This window comes from Sinohyriopsis cumingii, chromosome 16 (genome assembly GCF_028554795.1).
Source record: "Sinohyriopsis cumingii isolate HCF-2022 chromosome 16, ASM2855479v2, whole genome shotgun sequence".
NCBI lineage: Eukaryota > Metazoa > Mollusca > Bivalvia > Unionida > Unionidae > Sinohyriopsis > Sinohyriopsis cumingii.
In genome coordinates, this window is record NC_142976.1 from 18,032,350 (window position 1) to 18,049,769 (window position 17,420).

The window sequence follows — 17,420 nt, forward strand, 5'->3', positions numbered from 1 at the left end:
GTGCTCTGATCGTGGTGCTCCAAGTATGATCCGAGTAGCTTTTTGAAGTTTCTGGAGTAGATATTGGGATGAACCAGACAGAATTGAATTACAATAGTCCAGTCTTGAAAGTACTAATGAACACACAAGTGTTTTAGTGACATGAACTGAAATATATTTGCGAATTGAGCTGATGCGTCTCAAATCAACATATGCAGCCTTGCATATGTTCATGACATGTTGGTGCAATGTAAGAGTACAGTCCAGAGTAACACCTAGGTTTCGTACTGATTGTGTGAATTTAATGTTGGCGTTGCTGATATTTATTGTTTGAGGTAAAGGATGTGAATGAGAAAGTATTTGTGTTGTGATCAGAATGGCCTCAGTTTTATCATCATTCATGTGCTGCTTGTTCCATGTCATCAATGATTTCACATCAGAAATGCACCTCTCTGCACCTTGGATGGTAGCATCAACTTCAGCTGGGTGGCTAGATTTGTATATTTGTGTGTCATCAGCGTACAATTGGTGAGACACTGGATGATGATCTATGACACTTGAGAGTGGCTGAGTGTACAGAATGAAGAGAATAGGTCCAAGAACAGACCCCTGTGGAACACCACAACATAGATCAACTGGGCTGGAGTGTATTCCATTTGCAGATACAATTTGTGTCCTATTGACCAAGTAGGACTTGAACCACAGTAAGGCTGTATCATAGATGCCAAATACATGCTGGAGACGGTGATTTATATATATCATGATCTACTGTGCTAAATGCTGCAGACAAATAAAGGAGGGTGAGGACTGTAATTTTTCCGGTATCCAACGCAGACAGAATGTCATTAACTACTTTTAGAAGAGTAGTTTCAGTACTGTGGCAAGGGCCATATGCAGATTGTACATTGCTAAAAAGACTGTTTGAATTTAGATGAGACACAAGCTGGGATAGAACAACCTTTTCTAAGATTTTTGATATGAATGGGAGATTAGAAACTGGGCGGTAGTTCTTGAAATCGTTATGGTCTAGTGTTGGTTTCTTCAGCAGCGGCTTTACAATGGCAGTTTTGAAAAATGATGGGAATTCCCCAGATGAGAGAGAGGTATTAATAACATCAGTTAGTGAAGGCAATACTGGATCTAAGCACTGAAGCAGCAGTGATGTTGGAATTGGATCAAGTTCACATGACTTTGGTGCACTATTCATCACGATTGTACGTACAAAATCCATAGAGACAGGTTCAAATGCTGCTAATGATTGTCGCTCAAATTATGTATCCCAACTGTATGGTGACGATGAGTCAATTGAAATTGTGGTGTCAAGCTTATCTCTAATGGTTTGTTCTTTATCACGGAAGAAATTTGCAAACATGTCCGGAAGGACGACTGGAGAGAAGGTAGTTGGAAGTGGTGTTGATTTGTTCCTTGACATTAGCTTCTTAGTAATCTCGAAGAGCTCTTTGCAGCTGGAACTTTCCATGATCTTAGTAGTGTAGTGGACTGATTTCGCTGCATGGACTATATTTGTCACATTCTTCTTGGCGATTTCATAGATTTGCTTATGAATAGTGAGTCTGGTGGAAAGCCAGAGCCTCTCAGCTTTACGGCGGCCTCTTTTAGCAGTGCGAAGCTGGTCCCTAACACTGCTATACCATGGAGAACACTTTTTAATTGATACTCTGCACTTGGTAGCTGGTGCATGTTTGTCAAGCAATGAACGCAGACCGTTATCGAGTTGTTCTACTGTAGGAGGTAAGCACGTTGTTAGGTTAGCTTGGATGTCGTGGATTAGGTTGGTTCTATTTATCATACGGAGGTTTCTCTTAGTAACAGATAAAGGTGGAGGGTTAGGGACTTATACGTCCAGATGGCCTATAATGCAGAGGTGATCTGATGCGAGGTCATGGGATACTAGGGAGGACCGTAGAATGTTATCATCAGGTCTATAAGAATCCAGTCTAAATTGTGACCATGTTTATGGGTGGGTTGGTTAACTGACTGTTTGAGGTTGAAAACATTAATGGAATCTGTTGATGTATTTGAGTTTCCGGAACAGTCAAAGTGCAAGTTGAAATCTCCAAGAATAATCAGGTTGCCACCTATCGAATTTCCATAGTCCAGGAGATTCGGAAACTGCTCCAAAAAGAGAGAGTTAGCCAGCTTGATTTTTTACTAATAGGAGGGCGGTATAGGCAGAAAAAAATGGACTGAGCTTTGCTCCATTGTGAGTGTGCTTTGGACTAGTTCAAACGACGTGTGGTCGAGATCGAGTGTTGTGGTGTAGTTAAAATGTTTTATAATGGAGTTCTTTGAGATGACAGCAATTCCACCTCCGCGAGAATTACAGGAGTAACTTGATGGAGTAACCAGTGGGTGTTAGATCCGCACACTTGGGTTCATCGCCTGATGTTTTTAGCCATGTTTCTGTCAGGAAAAAGATGTCAACATTTTTGGTCGTTGATAAAATTAATTATTTATGTGCGCTTTTCCGGTGGTCCTACTGAATGGGCATTGAATAGTGCAATGCGTAGAGGTATTTCTTGTATAGTTGACACAAAGGTTGACGAATTAATAGGAATTTAAATTAGGTTATCTAAATTAAGGTTCGAAATTTGTTTAAATTGTTGAGCCGAAATAAGGAAGGTAACTGGGACTCTTATACCTGTTCTACGCCGGCCAGCTTTGAAACAACGTTTCTTTTTTCGCTTCTGTTCACATTTAGGTAATGATGAATGTAGTCCCAGTTCGTTTAGTCTAGAGCACAATGTAGATAGGAGAAGTTACAGAAAATATATATATATATATATATATATATATATATATATATATATATATATATATATATATATATATATATATATATATACATAACAACATATTTAATATTAATTGAGAAAAACAACGTTATTTAAATTATAACATAACATACCTGACTAAACATTTTAGTAACTAATGATCCGCTCAAGAAATAAAACTAATTGGGGTTAGATCATTAATGCAGAAACGTTATTAAATTTAAAATAACATTTGAAACTTCATCGTCTCTTTTTGATACGTGTATAGCAAGCGATGGAAAAAAGAGCATGTTTTGACTGACAAGAACATAAACATTTCTGGTAGATCACCGTGAATTGTATTTTATTCAGATTATAATTACCTTTATTGAAATTAAGAACAATATTGCCCTCGACGATGAATGATTATCTGTACCTTATATATCGATGGATGATATTTTACTGAAAAATAATATCTTCGGGAAAGATAAATCACTTTTTATTAGTTAGTGTCGCAGATAGAGATTCGTAAATGTCCAGGTAGGAGCTTGGGATTCACTTTTGGTTACAAGAACAGAATTCGATACTGTGTCCGAAGGGGCTATTAAAAGTGACAGAGGTATCAAAAATGTTTTGACGCGTCTAGTATTGAAAATAGAAAACGTCTTGGTATCTACATTGATCAGCATAAAGGGGTGCTTATTCATGGATGTTTACCTCTATGGAAATAATGTATCGCTTTATAAATCCGAACTCGATAACACTAAGCGAATTTTATTTTGACTACTTATTCAAGTGCATTAATTAATACAACTAAAATAAATCGGTTATAGTTTAAAACGTGTAACCTGAGAAATATGTGTAACTGTAATGTGCTAAACGTTGATGCATATGGTGATATTATGAGTTGGTCGTCACAGATGATGATAATACTATTGTCTACTGGATGACAAAGGCTTTTCCTGTGGATTTGCGGCCTCAGTATGTAGAACAGACTCCATGCGATCTACTGTATGCCGAATAAAGCATCTAACCATGGCATGATGCGTAGTGGTTAGCATATCAGCCATTGTTGGTTAGAGTTGTGTGTCCATTGGCAAGACACTTTATTTCAATTGCCTAGGCACTAAATAACCTACTTGTGCTGTTGAGCCAGAAAACACCATAACCAAACGAATTAAAATACACTTAAAGCTTAGGTTCGTAGCGTAAATTTAAGTCACTTGTGTTGTATGTACCTACATGTGTGCAGAATTCTCGAACGTAATAGAACGGTTGGCATGCTCACTCGATAATTCCCTATACTGGTACATAATAGATTTCGGGAATGAAATATATTTCAGGGTTGATCGCAGTAAGGCAGTGAAATGATAATATTATGCTTAGTTGTCAGTAAGTATAATGATTGATGTCCTATTATAAGGAAATTGTGTCCATCAGGTTCTGTGCTTCTTCCTTTTAATAACATTTTATTTTACAATACGTTAATCAATAGAAAGATTAAATAAAGAGAAAAATATGTAAAATAGAGAGCCAAATAGAATTAATTTCCGATATTTCAAAACCGCACCGAAGATTTTTTGTGTGAATGAAAGCAACATATACATCAGTATTTCTTGATTGTATATTGTTTTTATAAAGTCTACAAGCAGTATTTACCATAGAGTACACGAGAGCACCTTTGGTACGTTTGCTCCATAATCGTTTGATACAATCGTTTAAAAAGTCACCTAAAAGATGACATTGGAGTAATTTGGCTGTGGTCTGTAGGTGAACGCTATATTTCTGACTATGGCACGTTAATTGTAAATTTTAGGACATCATGATAATTTCGTGGAATTGAATTATATATTCATTTGCTTTAAGCAGTAAATGACAATTGTCGTGAAAATCATTTATTAGCTATTGTTCTATGCAGTACTCATCTTTGTATTCTAGGACATCGACATATTAATAATATATGGGGAAGATATACTATCAACTATAACCATAAGATGCAGATATGACCAGCTACATATATCTCCTTTCTGTGTGTGCGAAACAAAGTCTATGCGATGCTTTGGTGGACATTGATGATAGCACGGCCATTCCTATTTTGGCGTTATACGAATTATATATATATATATATATATATATATATATATATATATATATATATATATATATTTACATGGAAGGGATTCTGGTATTATGAGACAATACTTTGATGAGGAAAAAAGTCTGTGTTGCAGTAAAACCAAGTAGAAGGTACCATTTGCACATTGGATGGATTCTGAAATACGTAGTTGCGTACAACTTTTACCTATATATGCTCAAGGGAACGTTCACTCTTGAAGTGGTTACCACGCTACTACTTTTGTAAACGTGGACACGGATGGTTTATAGTGTTAAAACAGTAAACATACATTGCGAAATTCTTAGTGTTGATTGTTCGTAAAATGCGATTACTATTAAATGTAACAGAAATTCATAGACTTTAGTAATAATCCGAAAGCGTACAGCGTGTCACATATTGGTGCTTATATACAAACCACTAGCAGATGTACAGCGGCTGTCAAGGCTATGAACACGGAAGCCTAATTACTAGCAGAAATATACCGTGTCATGTCTAAGAACGTACAGGACAAACTAATAGCAGATTTGCAGCGCGTCAAGTAGCATACATGACTAACCACTAGCAGATGTTCAGCGTGTCAGGTCTAAGAGCATTAAAGATTAACCACTGGCAGATGTACAGTGTGTCACATCTAGGAGCATACAATACGAACCACTGGTATATGTACAGTGTGCCACTCCTAGGAGCATACCATACGAACCTCTAGCAGATGTACAGTGTGTCAGGTCTAAGAGCATAAAAGAAAATCCACTAACAGATGTACATAGTGTCAAGTCTAGACATGTACAAGACTGACCGATAACAGCAGTTTTACGTGTCAAGTCCAGGAGCATATGTATAACGTGTCCGGTCTTCGGGCATATATTACTAACCACAAGCAGATGTACAGCGTGTCATTTGTAGGGGCATACATTACTAACCACAAGCAGATGTACATCGTGTCAGGTCTAGGGGCATAAATGACAAACCATAAGCAGATGTACAGCGTGTCAGGTCTAGGGGCATAAATGACTAACCACAAGCAGATGTACAGCGTGTCAGGTGTAGGGGTATATATGACTAACCACAACCAAATGTACAGCCTGTCAGGTCTAAAGGGCACATATGAGTCACCACTATCAGATGTACAGCATGCCAGGTCAGTGGCATACATGACTTCCCACAAGCAGATGTACATTGTGTCAGGTCTAGGGGCATAAATGACTAACCACAAGCTGATGTATAACGTGTCAGGTCTAGGGGCATAAATGACTAACCACAAGCAGATGTACAGCGTGTCAGGTCTAGGGGCATAAATGACTAACCACAAGCAGATGTACAGCGTGTCAGGTCTAGGGGCATAAATGATTAACCACTAACAGATGTATAACGTGTCAGGTCTGGGGGCATAAATGACTAACCATTAGCAGATGTATAACATGTCAGATATAGGTGCATAAATGCCTAACCACAAGCAGATGTACATCGTGTCAGGTATAGGGGCATAAATGACTAACCACAAGCTGATGTATAACGTGTCAGGTCTAGGGGCATAAATGACTAACCACAAGCAGATGTACAGCGTGTCAGGGCTAGGGGCATAAATGACTAACCACAAGCAGATGTACAGCGTGTCAGGTCTAGGGGCATAAATGACTAACCACAAGCAGATGTACAGCGTGTCAGGTCTAGGGGCATAAATGATTAACCACTAACAGATGTATAACGTGTCAGGTCTGGGGGCATAAATGACTAACCATTTGCAGATGTATAACGTGTCAGATATAGGTGCATAAATGCCTAACCACAAGCAGATGTACATCGTGTCAGGTATAGGGGCATAAATGACTAACCACAAACTGATGTATAACGTGTCAGGTCTAGGGGCATAAATGACTAACCAGAAGCAGATGTACAGCGTGTCAGGGCTAGGGGCATAAATGACTAACCACAAGCAGATGTACAGCGTGTCAGGTCTAGGGGCACAAATGACTAACCACAAGCAGATGTACAGCGTGTCAGGTCTAGGGGCATAAATGATTAACCACAAGCAGATGTACAGCGTGTCAGGTCTAGGGGCATAAATGACTAACCACAAGCAGATGTACAGCGTGTCAGGTCTAGAGGCATAAATGATTAACCACAAGCAGATGTACAGCGTGTCAGGTATAGGGGCATAAATGACTAACCACAAGCAGATGCACAGCGTGTCAGGTCTAGGGGCATAAATGACTAACCACAAGCAGATGTACAGCGTGTCAGGTCTAGGGGCATAAATGATTAACCACTAACAGATGTATAACGTGTCAGGTCTAGGGACATAAATGACTAACCATTAGCAGATGTATAAAGTGTCAGATATAGGTGCATAAATGACTAACCACAAGCAGATGTACAGCGTGTCAGGTCTAGGGGCATAAATGACTAACCACAAGCTGATGTATAACGTGCCAGGTCTAGGGGCATAAATGACTAACCACAAGCAGATGTACAGCATGTCAGGTATAGGGGCATAAATGACTAACCACAAGCAGATGTACAGCGTGTCAGGTCTAGGGGCATAAATGATTAACCACTAACAGATGTATAACGTGTCAGGTATAGGGGCATAAATGACTAACCACTAGCAGATGTATAACGTGTCAGGTCTAGGGGCATAAATGACTAATCACAAGCAGATGTACATTGTGTCAGGTCTAGGGACATACATGACTAACAACAGGCTGATGTATAACGTGTCAGGTCTAGGGGGATAAATGACTAATCATAAGCAGATGTACAGCGTGTCAGGTCTAGGGGCATAAATGACTAACCACTAGCAGATGTATAACGTGTCAGGTATAGGGGAATAAATGACTAACCACTAGCAGATGTATCACGTGTCAGGTGTAGGAGCATAAATGACTAACCACAAGCAGATGCACAGCGTGTCAGGTCTAGGCTCATACATGATTAACCACTAACAGATGTATAACGTGTCAGGTCTAGGGGCATAAATGACTAACCATTAGCAGATGTATAACGTGTCAGATATAGGTGCATAAATGACTAACCACAAGCAGATGTACATCGTGTCAGGTCTAGGGGCATAAATGACAAACCATAAGCAGATGTACAGCGTGTCAGGTCTAGGGGCATAAATGACTAACCACAAGCAGATGTACAGCGTGTCAGGTGTAGGGGTATATATGACTAACCACAACCAAATGTACAGCCTGTCAGGTCTAAAGGGCACATATGGGTCACCACTATCAGATGTACCGCATGCCAGGTCAGGGGCATACATGACTTCCCACAAGCAGATGTACAGCGTGTCAGGTCTAGGGGCATAAATGACTAACCACAAGCAGATGTACAGCGTGTCAGGTCTAGGGGCATAAATGACTAACCATTAGCAGATGTACAGCGTGTCAGGTCTAGGGGCATAAATGACTAACCACAAGCAGATGTACAGCGTGTCAGGTCTAGGGGCATAAATGATTAACCACTAACAGATGTATAACGTGTCAGGTATAGGGGCATAAATGACTAACCACTAGCAGATGTATAACGTGTCAGGTCTAGGGGCATAAATGACTAATCGCAAGCAGATGTACATTGTGTCAGGTCTAGGTGCATACATGACTAACCACAAGCTGATGTATAACGTGTCAGGTCTAGGGGCATAAATGATTAACCACAAGCAGATGTACAGCGTGTCAGGTCTAGGCGCATAAATGACTAACCACAAGCAGATGTACAGCGTGTCAGGTCTAGGGGCATAAATGATTAACCACAAGCAGATGTACAGCGTGTCAGGTATAGGGGCATAAATGACTAACCACAAGCAGATGTACAGCAAGTCAGGTCTAGGGGCATAAACGATTAACCACTAACAGATGTATAACGTGTCAGGTCTGGGGGCATAAATGACTAACCATTAGCAGATGTATAACGTGTCAGATATAGGTGCATAAATGACTAACCACAAGCAGATGTACATCGTGTCAGGTATAGGGGCATAAATGACTAACCACAAGCTGATGTATAACGTGTCAGGTCTAGGGGCATAAATGACTAACCACAAGCAGATGTACAGCGTGTCAGGTCTAGGGGCATAAATGATTAACCACTAACAGATGTATAACGTGTCAGGTATAGGGGCATAAATGACTAACCACTAGCAGATGTATAACGTGTCAGGTCTAGGGGCATAAATGACTAATCGCAAGCAGATGTACATTGTGTCAGGTCTAGGTGCATACATGACTAACCACAAGCTGATGTATAACGTGTCAGGTCTAGGGGCATAAATGACTAACCACAAGCAGATGTACAGCGTGTCAGGTCTAGGGGCATAAATGACTAACCACAAGCAGATGTACAGCGTGTCAGGTCTAGGGGCATAAATGATTAACCACAAGCAGATGTACAGCGTGTCAGGTATAGGGGCATAAATGACTAACCACAAGCAGATGTACAGCAAGTCAGTACTAGGGGCATAAATGATTAACCACTAACAGATGTATAACGTGTCAGGTCTGGGGACATAAATGACTAACCATTAGCAGATGTATAACGTGTCAGATATAGGTGCATAAATGCCTAACCACAAGCAGATGTACATCGTGTCAGGTATAGGGGCATAAATGACTAACCACAAGCTGATGTATAACGTGTCAGGTCTAGGGGCATAAATGACTAACCACAAGCAGATGTACAGCGTGTCAGGTCTAGGGGCATAAATGACTAACCACAAGCAGATGTACAGCGTGTCAGATCTAGGGGCATAAATGACTAACCACAAGCAGATGTACAGCGTGTCAGGTCTAGGGGCATAAATGACTAACCACTAGCAGATGTATAACGTGTCAGGTCTAGGGGCATAAATGACTAACCATACATTATGTACAGCGTGTCAGGTCTAGGGGCATATATGACTAAAAACTAGTAGATGTATAACATGTCAGGTCTAGGGGCATAAATGACTAATCACAAGCAGATGTACAGCAAGTCAGGTCTAGGGGCATAAATGACTAACCATAAAGTATGTACAGCGTGTCAAGTCTAAAAGCATACATGACTAACCACTAGCAGATGTACGACGTGTCAGGTCTAGGAGTATGACGAGTTAACCGTTAGCAGATGTATAACGTCTCAAGACTATCAGACGTACAGCTTGTGGAGTCTAGGAGTATACGAAGGCTAATCACGAACACACACACACACATGCAAGCATACACACACACACACACATATATATATATATATATATATATATATATATATATATATATATATATATATATATATATATATATATATATATGTGTGTGTGTGTGTGTGTGTGTGTGTACAGCGTGTAAAGTCTATCAGCATAGAAGCATCATCGCTAGCAGATGTACATCGTTTCAAGTCTATGAACATACACGATTAACCAATAACAGCTTTACAGCGTGTGAAGTCTAGGAGCATACTAGACTAACCGCTAACGAATGTAGACCGTGTCAAGTCTAAGAGCGTACATGACTAACCACAAGAAGACGTAAAGGGTGTCAAGCATAGGAACAAATATGAGTTAAACATTATCAAAAGTATAGTTTTGTTCCCTGGACAGCAACTTTCACAAAGACTTAAGTTGGAACTTTGCTTTAGCTAAAGTCACTGTATCATTCTCATATTCCATCTGGGTAAAGGTTAGCAATAAAAGACCCATTTACTCTTAGAAAGTATAGCAAGACTTTAGTAACGAACGGCGTCACGCGGGCGAGAACCTGTTGCCTGCGTCACGCGGGCTAGAACTATACAATCATGTACAAGCCTAATGGCACACATTTTTACAACATGGGTGAGTCTACGTTTTTATCAGCAGGGTGCTTAAGCTATCGACAAAGCCTATATAGAAAAGTATGGCAAAGTACAGCATTGAATTATATGCTCATTTATTGTGCCTAAAATGGTCTGAGTTCGTTAAATAGGTGTATCTTAAAACTCGTGCATAGTGCAAGGTTAGAATGTATTGCTAACCTGACAACCCTATTTCACGCTTTTGTTGATAAAATACAACATAAATTGGACTTCACTTCAACACATGATTCGGACCAAAAACGGGGCTTAGAGAAATTATCATTTCACATATTCAAGGAAACGTTCATGGTGTCAGGTATGTGTTTCATTTAAAAATGAAACTCCTGTTTATGGAACCGGGGTTGTAAGTCTACATTTTTTGCATCTCCAGGCCTCTGACTTCTGATACTTTTTCTTGTGTATCTTTCCTTCTTAATTTCAAAGGATGTTGTATTTGTTCCATGGATGAGTAGCTTTCCTCAAAGTAAGCATGGGCAGAAACAGCAGCTGTGCATACACAGATCATATTTGTGATCTATATCTAAAATCAACCAATCAATCAGTTTCTATTAATTTTATGGGTGACTGACTACTATTTGATCCAGAGATTAGTCTGAAGTGGTCGGTAATAACGATAAATCGTATGTGAGGTACACATAAGATTCAATAATAAGACAAGACACTACATTTACTTTGTAGAACTGCACGCCTCTTACGCCAATATTTAAATTCGTGCAGACGATGCCAATGCACATTGTTCATGCTATTATTTGGTTATCGAATCGGGTCTATTATCTATTGTGAGACTTAGAACGGTACTTAGAAAGAATGAAATCATGCACATTGCCTAAGGTTAGCATAACTACGACGAGGTCAACTTGACGATATTTATTTGTTGTCATTTCGTACTCAGTCCAGTTGACAGTTTGTTTTCATACTTACCTCGCGATGTCTGCTAACTGTCGCTATACATTTTTAATAGTATGGTACGAATTCAGCATATTTACTAAGATCACTACTGTTACTTTTGAATTAGTACCCACGAATGTAGTTGCAGTCTACGATTAGAGCATTTGGTCTCTCGCTTTTGGTGGTGATACTGGATTAGATGGAGAACTTTTTGGCATTCATTTCAAGACAATTGTTCAATTATTATGGTGTAATGGTATGCGTTTATTTTGGTGACAGTGCGCGGTGAGTCTGTAGACATTTATTCTGGTCTGAAAGTGAAATTTCACTTTGTTTTGTTTACATTTTACCCTCTCAAAAAGCGCCAATTCAACTATGATACGCACTTCGCTGTGAGAACGTCTTTGGCGATGCTTTAGATTAACGTGTAATTTATTTGGTATTTGTGCACAGTGAAAATCTATTTTTGACAATCAGAAATAGGGACTCTCTAAGAAAAATAATTGTGCCTGAGTTCGTATTATTTACACAAGAAAAGACTGAATAAGACATTACACCCTGCAAACGATTCTATATTCCTTTATTATTATATCAGCGCAGGAGATATTCCTTCTTCGTGCAAAGGAATTCCACAAATTGCATAGGTTACAGGTAAACTCCATATGCTTTACAGAATATTCATCATAAATTTATTGACCTAAGCATTCTTTCGTGGAATATTGAGGACTAGCAAAGTATAACCACCAAGTGTCTTTCATTCATTATTCCAAGATATTTGACATTATTGGTTTATATGAAACTTTGGTAAAATCATTAAAGGAATTTGACATTTTTCTTGAAGATTATGTGTCTTATAGTATATGGGTCTATTTTGGACCCCAAAGTTGGTTTGGACAAAGGCAAAGCAGACACTATCTGCTTAGACAGAGAAAGCGATTTCAAGGAATTTTGAATTTCCAGAATTGATTTTTGGCTGTTTTAATGTAGGGGATGCGTTTAAAATGTCCTTAACTCGCTACCCACAACAGTGATAGCTAATGCTGAAAAGATTAGATGAAAACAACCGTGTCACATGGGCTACCCAAGTGAAATACATGTTATTTTGCCTCGGCTTTGGTTATATCTAGCTTCATCAAGATGTTGGAGAGGAAAAGTAATTACTTCACTACTTTGTAAATTCATATGATCGGTGCATGTGCTGCTTATTGGGACAGATGGGCATAGTAGAAATATAATAGATACTGTAAATTTTGCCTGAAAATAATGTTTCTTTGGTAGAAAATGAATTACATTTTGTTGTGTTTGCCCAGCTTGTAAGCATTTAAGAAAGAAATATTCTAATGAAGTTTATTATCTCAATCCGTCTGTAGAAAATGTTTGTATCTCTCACGTGTCATGTTGATATGTTAATTATAAGAAATCTTTCTTACTATATACATACGGCTTAACGTCTTATGCAATCTTTGACAAATTATACAAATGGTGAATGCTATACTTAATGGTAGTAACACCTTTTCAAGTTGATGATCTGATCATTTATAGGAAATTACATATGTATATTCATATTAAACACCATATTTAATTAATGTATACTATGCGCACATTATATTTATTTGTATGTATTTTGTAATATACGGCGGCCTAAACTGCTGAATAAATATTTTTTTCTTAAATCATGTGTTTTGCCACATAACATTTTGACCGTGAACTGTTAGATACTAGAGTAAACATATAAGTGCAAACAAAAAACAAAAACACACCAAATATATTAATCAAAACACACATGTTAGCAAAGAAAAAGTCCTTATTTCTGCAACATTTCACCGCAGGAAAATTGGGTAGTTCTTATCCATTGTAATAAAAATGAAACAAAACATTTTATTTAGAAACAATTCCAATTTACCGACAGAAAATGTTTATAATTGAAAAATTATCTATACAAGAATAGAAACAGAGATGACCCTGTAATGTGGAATGAACACATCCAATTTGATGGCTACGTTGATTATCTATTTGATATGTAATGAAAAATTGGCTCTGCAACATGTAATTTTATACGTGTAATGATACACATACTGATGAATTAATTAATGTGGATGAAACAATTAGACAGACTAACCACATGAATAACCACATGAAGGACAATACCATCGAGCTTTTCTTAGGGCATTCTTTTAATACGTCACTGATGGGCCAGCTTTCATTCAGATTGACATGTAATGTGACTGCACTTCATCTTTTCCAGCTGTACAGTGCCAGCCTCTGAAACCACCAGAGCACGGTTGGATCGATGAAAACAAAAACTATAATGGTAGAACGAGTAATGATTATGGAAGCTACGCCATTATGAGGTGTGAGGAAGGTTACCAACTGATAGGAACTATACGTCGACATTGCCAGGCTGACGGTACATGGAGTGGAGAAGACGCCATATGTCAAAGAAAACGTAAGTAAATCTTTGAGCAAAATTAATGTATAGCACTTTAAAAGCTGCATTGCAATATTGCTGTTATTAGTGCATTACTTGCAAAATTGGAGTATTTTATACAACATCAAAGTATCGATATATGTCTAGTGCGGGAAGTCTGGTAGATAAACGGGCACATTTTGTATATGCATCACTGTCGATGGAAAATCTGTTTCAAATACTCTCTGGCTCGAAAGGTATAAATTCAATACGGACAAGGTCGGGTGCCCGTCATGTTTCTTTAATTGATCCATATCGTACAATGTTACTTTTTCAAGAAGGTTGAAGATGACAATTGTGATACATTAATTGTTAGGACTGAGATAACCACGCACTTTGAATGAAAAGTAAGGAACCTGTAAATTGGCCAATATTAATTTTAAAGAAATTACAATCGAATGATAGGGCTATATAGAGTGTGTTTAGGATTCGTTAATTAATCATTCTCCATAGCAGATTTAACTGATACTTTCAAGTATAATAATGTATATAAAATCATTAAATCTTTATATAGTGCTTAGAAACGCTTGTATTGAACGAGATATGAAGTTTCAGTGTATCCTAGAAATACCTCAACAGTTGGATGAGGGACTGATAATAATAATTTACATGATATAAAGTGACCATCATCCAAGTGTAGCAGATACTCGGACAAGCCAGGTAATACGATATCACCTGGCTGTCATTATGTACATCACTTTTAGACGGTTATATCAATATTCAGCAGACCAATGTTACTTTCATTTGTAAACATTTGACAGAAAGTATAACGGGATCGGCGATCCATATGTCGTCTTGTGTTTGGCATCTGCCGCGGCAATATTCTTTATCCATCTGAAATTTAGACTGGTTCGAAAATGAGCTCACATCTTATGAAGTCCCCATTTATTTCATGACGTTGTGTGATCAGTACGACCTTATGTTAAGACGCCTTTACTGCATTTTGAAACACAACGTAATTTTACGGGTTGGTTTATTTGTGTATGTCAGATGTTCAAAGACGTGTATTAGACAACCACCTGGCTTTAGAAACAAAACATATTTGGTTCAATCAGTAATCATCAGACAGTGAGAAAGCTAGAGGAAAGTTTGCAAAGTGATCAAGTCATTTGAAAAGAGCTATCCGTACGTTTTAGGTTTGTTTGGGGTTGTTATCAAAATTTGTTAAATATGACGTCTAAAACGTCACCGTTGAGGTACGTTCAAAACAAACGAAATTGGAACAAAAAGGTTTGCACGATGTGACTCAATCAACACGGATAAGACAACAATTAATGTTTGCGTTCTTCCCATTTAACAGGTGCTAATTGTTACGGAATCCCAGAAGTTTCAGGAGGAAAAATTGAGGGAAAACGTAGACTGTGGTATGCCCATGGTTCCAATATTTCCTATAACTGTGTGGAAAATTATATACTCACAGGAAACAGCCAGTTTTCATGTGTTGATGGTCACTGGATGGGTGGCAACATGAACTGTACACGTAAGTTTAATTTGTAAACATCCAATGGTACGTTCAGATTCATTATAGCTGAGATCAGTTTATTATATTTTGATTTCAGTAAATGAATAACTAAATTGATTACCGTCCAACCAAACTCGAAATCAAGATACTGACACAAGCATTTTATTATGAGAAAAATAACTGCTAATATTTTTCTCGGGTTATAGGTCCCCATCCTTCCCATCATCCAATCTGTTCACCAGGCATTTGACACTAACTCTTCTGAATTTGTACACAAAAAGCGAGACAGTGAAAATCTTTTGCGAATAGAGCACCGGAAGCGTCAATTCCTCAAATATATACCTTCAACGAACAATGAATAAATACGATAACAATTCAATATTTGCACACAACTGAATAACAATTTTGTTGACATATATCTATATTTCTAATGTGATGGTAGATGTGTGGTATCAGTGCAACCCAATTTTGCTCTTTCATCCAAAAATGTCGGACTCAGAAATAGATTGATAGTATTTATATAAACACAGTGTCTTGCTTACTTCTCCAACGGGTACTTCAAACGTTATCTAAGATGCAGTTTCAAAGGCGATTTCAAAATTCGTAACAAGATGTAATTTAAAAGGAGATTGCAAAGTATATACAACGCATTTTCAAAGGCGATGTTAAAAATTGATACAAGATTCAGTTTTAAAAGCGAATTAAAAGATTGTATATAATAAGATGAAACATCAAAGACGATTAAATGAAGTGAGAAAGATGCAATTTCAAAGAAACTTTCTAAAGATTAAGATAAGATGCAATTTGTAAAATAGCGTTCAATTTCAAATGTGATGTGAATGTCAAGTACGAAAGGCAGTTTCAAAAGTGAGATACAGATACTATTGCAAAGGCGATTTCGAAAAGTGATATAAGAAACAACTTCAAAGGTTATCTCAAAGGCCATTTCGAAAATGATATACTACGTAATTTCAAAGGCGATTTCAGCAGCGATTTCCAAAGTGATGTAAGATCCAATTTCAAGGGTGATTTAAAAAACGTTAGCTAAGACGCAGCTTCAAAGATGATTTTAAAAAAGTTTTGCTAAAAGATAATTCATTGAAAGGCGATTTCAAAAAGTGATATTAAATGTAAATTTAAAGGCAATTTTAAATCGTAAATTAAATGCAGTTTCAAGGCGTAGGATAGTATGTAATTTCAAGGGCTACAGCAAAGCCTGTATCAACCAGAAATGTGTTATGTCAAACTGGCTTCTTCAAACCTTGTCAAATACCTGTAATCTGCCCCGGCTGAATCAAACATGATGATGTGATATCAAATACTAATCAGAGTGTTTCATTCATCAGTCCATCTATTCCATAAGTATAATTCCATGTATAGTATCATTGCACTAGTAATAGCAACATTATACATATTTCCAGGACAGAAAATATACATCTCCAAGAAAACCACGAGTTATAAATCTGCTCACTCACTACACACTTCTAGAATTGTAACCAGGAGACATATTGAACTGTACAGTTTTGTACCCATTGCCCACTATATATTTTTTTTCTAAATTAGAAATTTGAAAGTTAAAATTTAGCGGTGTAAAATGTATTAATTACATATTGTTATTGTCATCTATTAATTAAATGTGACGATAAAGTACTAATATCAAATATTTTCATGTTTCTGTTTTCTCATGCGTAGAACGTTTGTACTTAATGTTGACTGGTCACTCCATTGGCTTCATAATTTATTCGTATTAATGGGCGGTATTTGCAAAACAATAGCACGTTGCTCCAGACCCTAATTTTGGAATAGTTCCAACACACAACAAATGTAACTTTTGTCTTGATATTGTTTACTTAGTTCAAGAGCGCACATATCGATAGATTCCACTTAGATAATTATTCAGATTGTCAT

The 17,420-nt window shown here is 37.7% G+C and overlaps 1 protein-coding gene across 2 annotated transcripts in view; it reads left to right on the forward strand.

Annotated features, from left to right (window-relative positions):
* LOC149780009 (complement factor H-like) overlaps window positions 1–17,420 on the forward strand; it is a 62,499-nt gene that overhangs the window by 21,570 nt on the left and 23,509 nt on the right. For both annotated transcript variants that reach the window (XM_089936733.1, XM_089936732.1), the window contains exons 10-11: window positions 13,829–14,029; window positions 15,351–15,530. In XM_089936733.1, coding sequence (XP_089792859.1) covers window positions 13,829–14,029; window positions 15,351–15,530 — 381 coding nt within the window. The remainder of the gene's footprint in view (window positions 1–13,828; window positions 14,030–15,350; window positions 15,531–17,420) is intronic.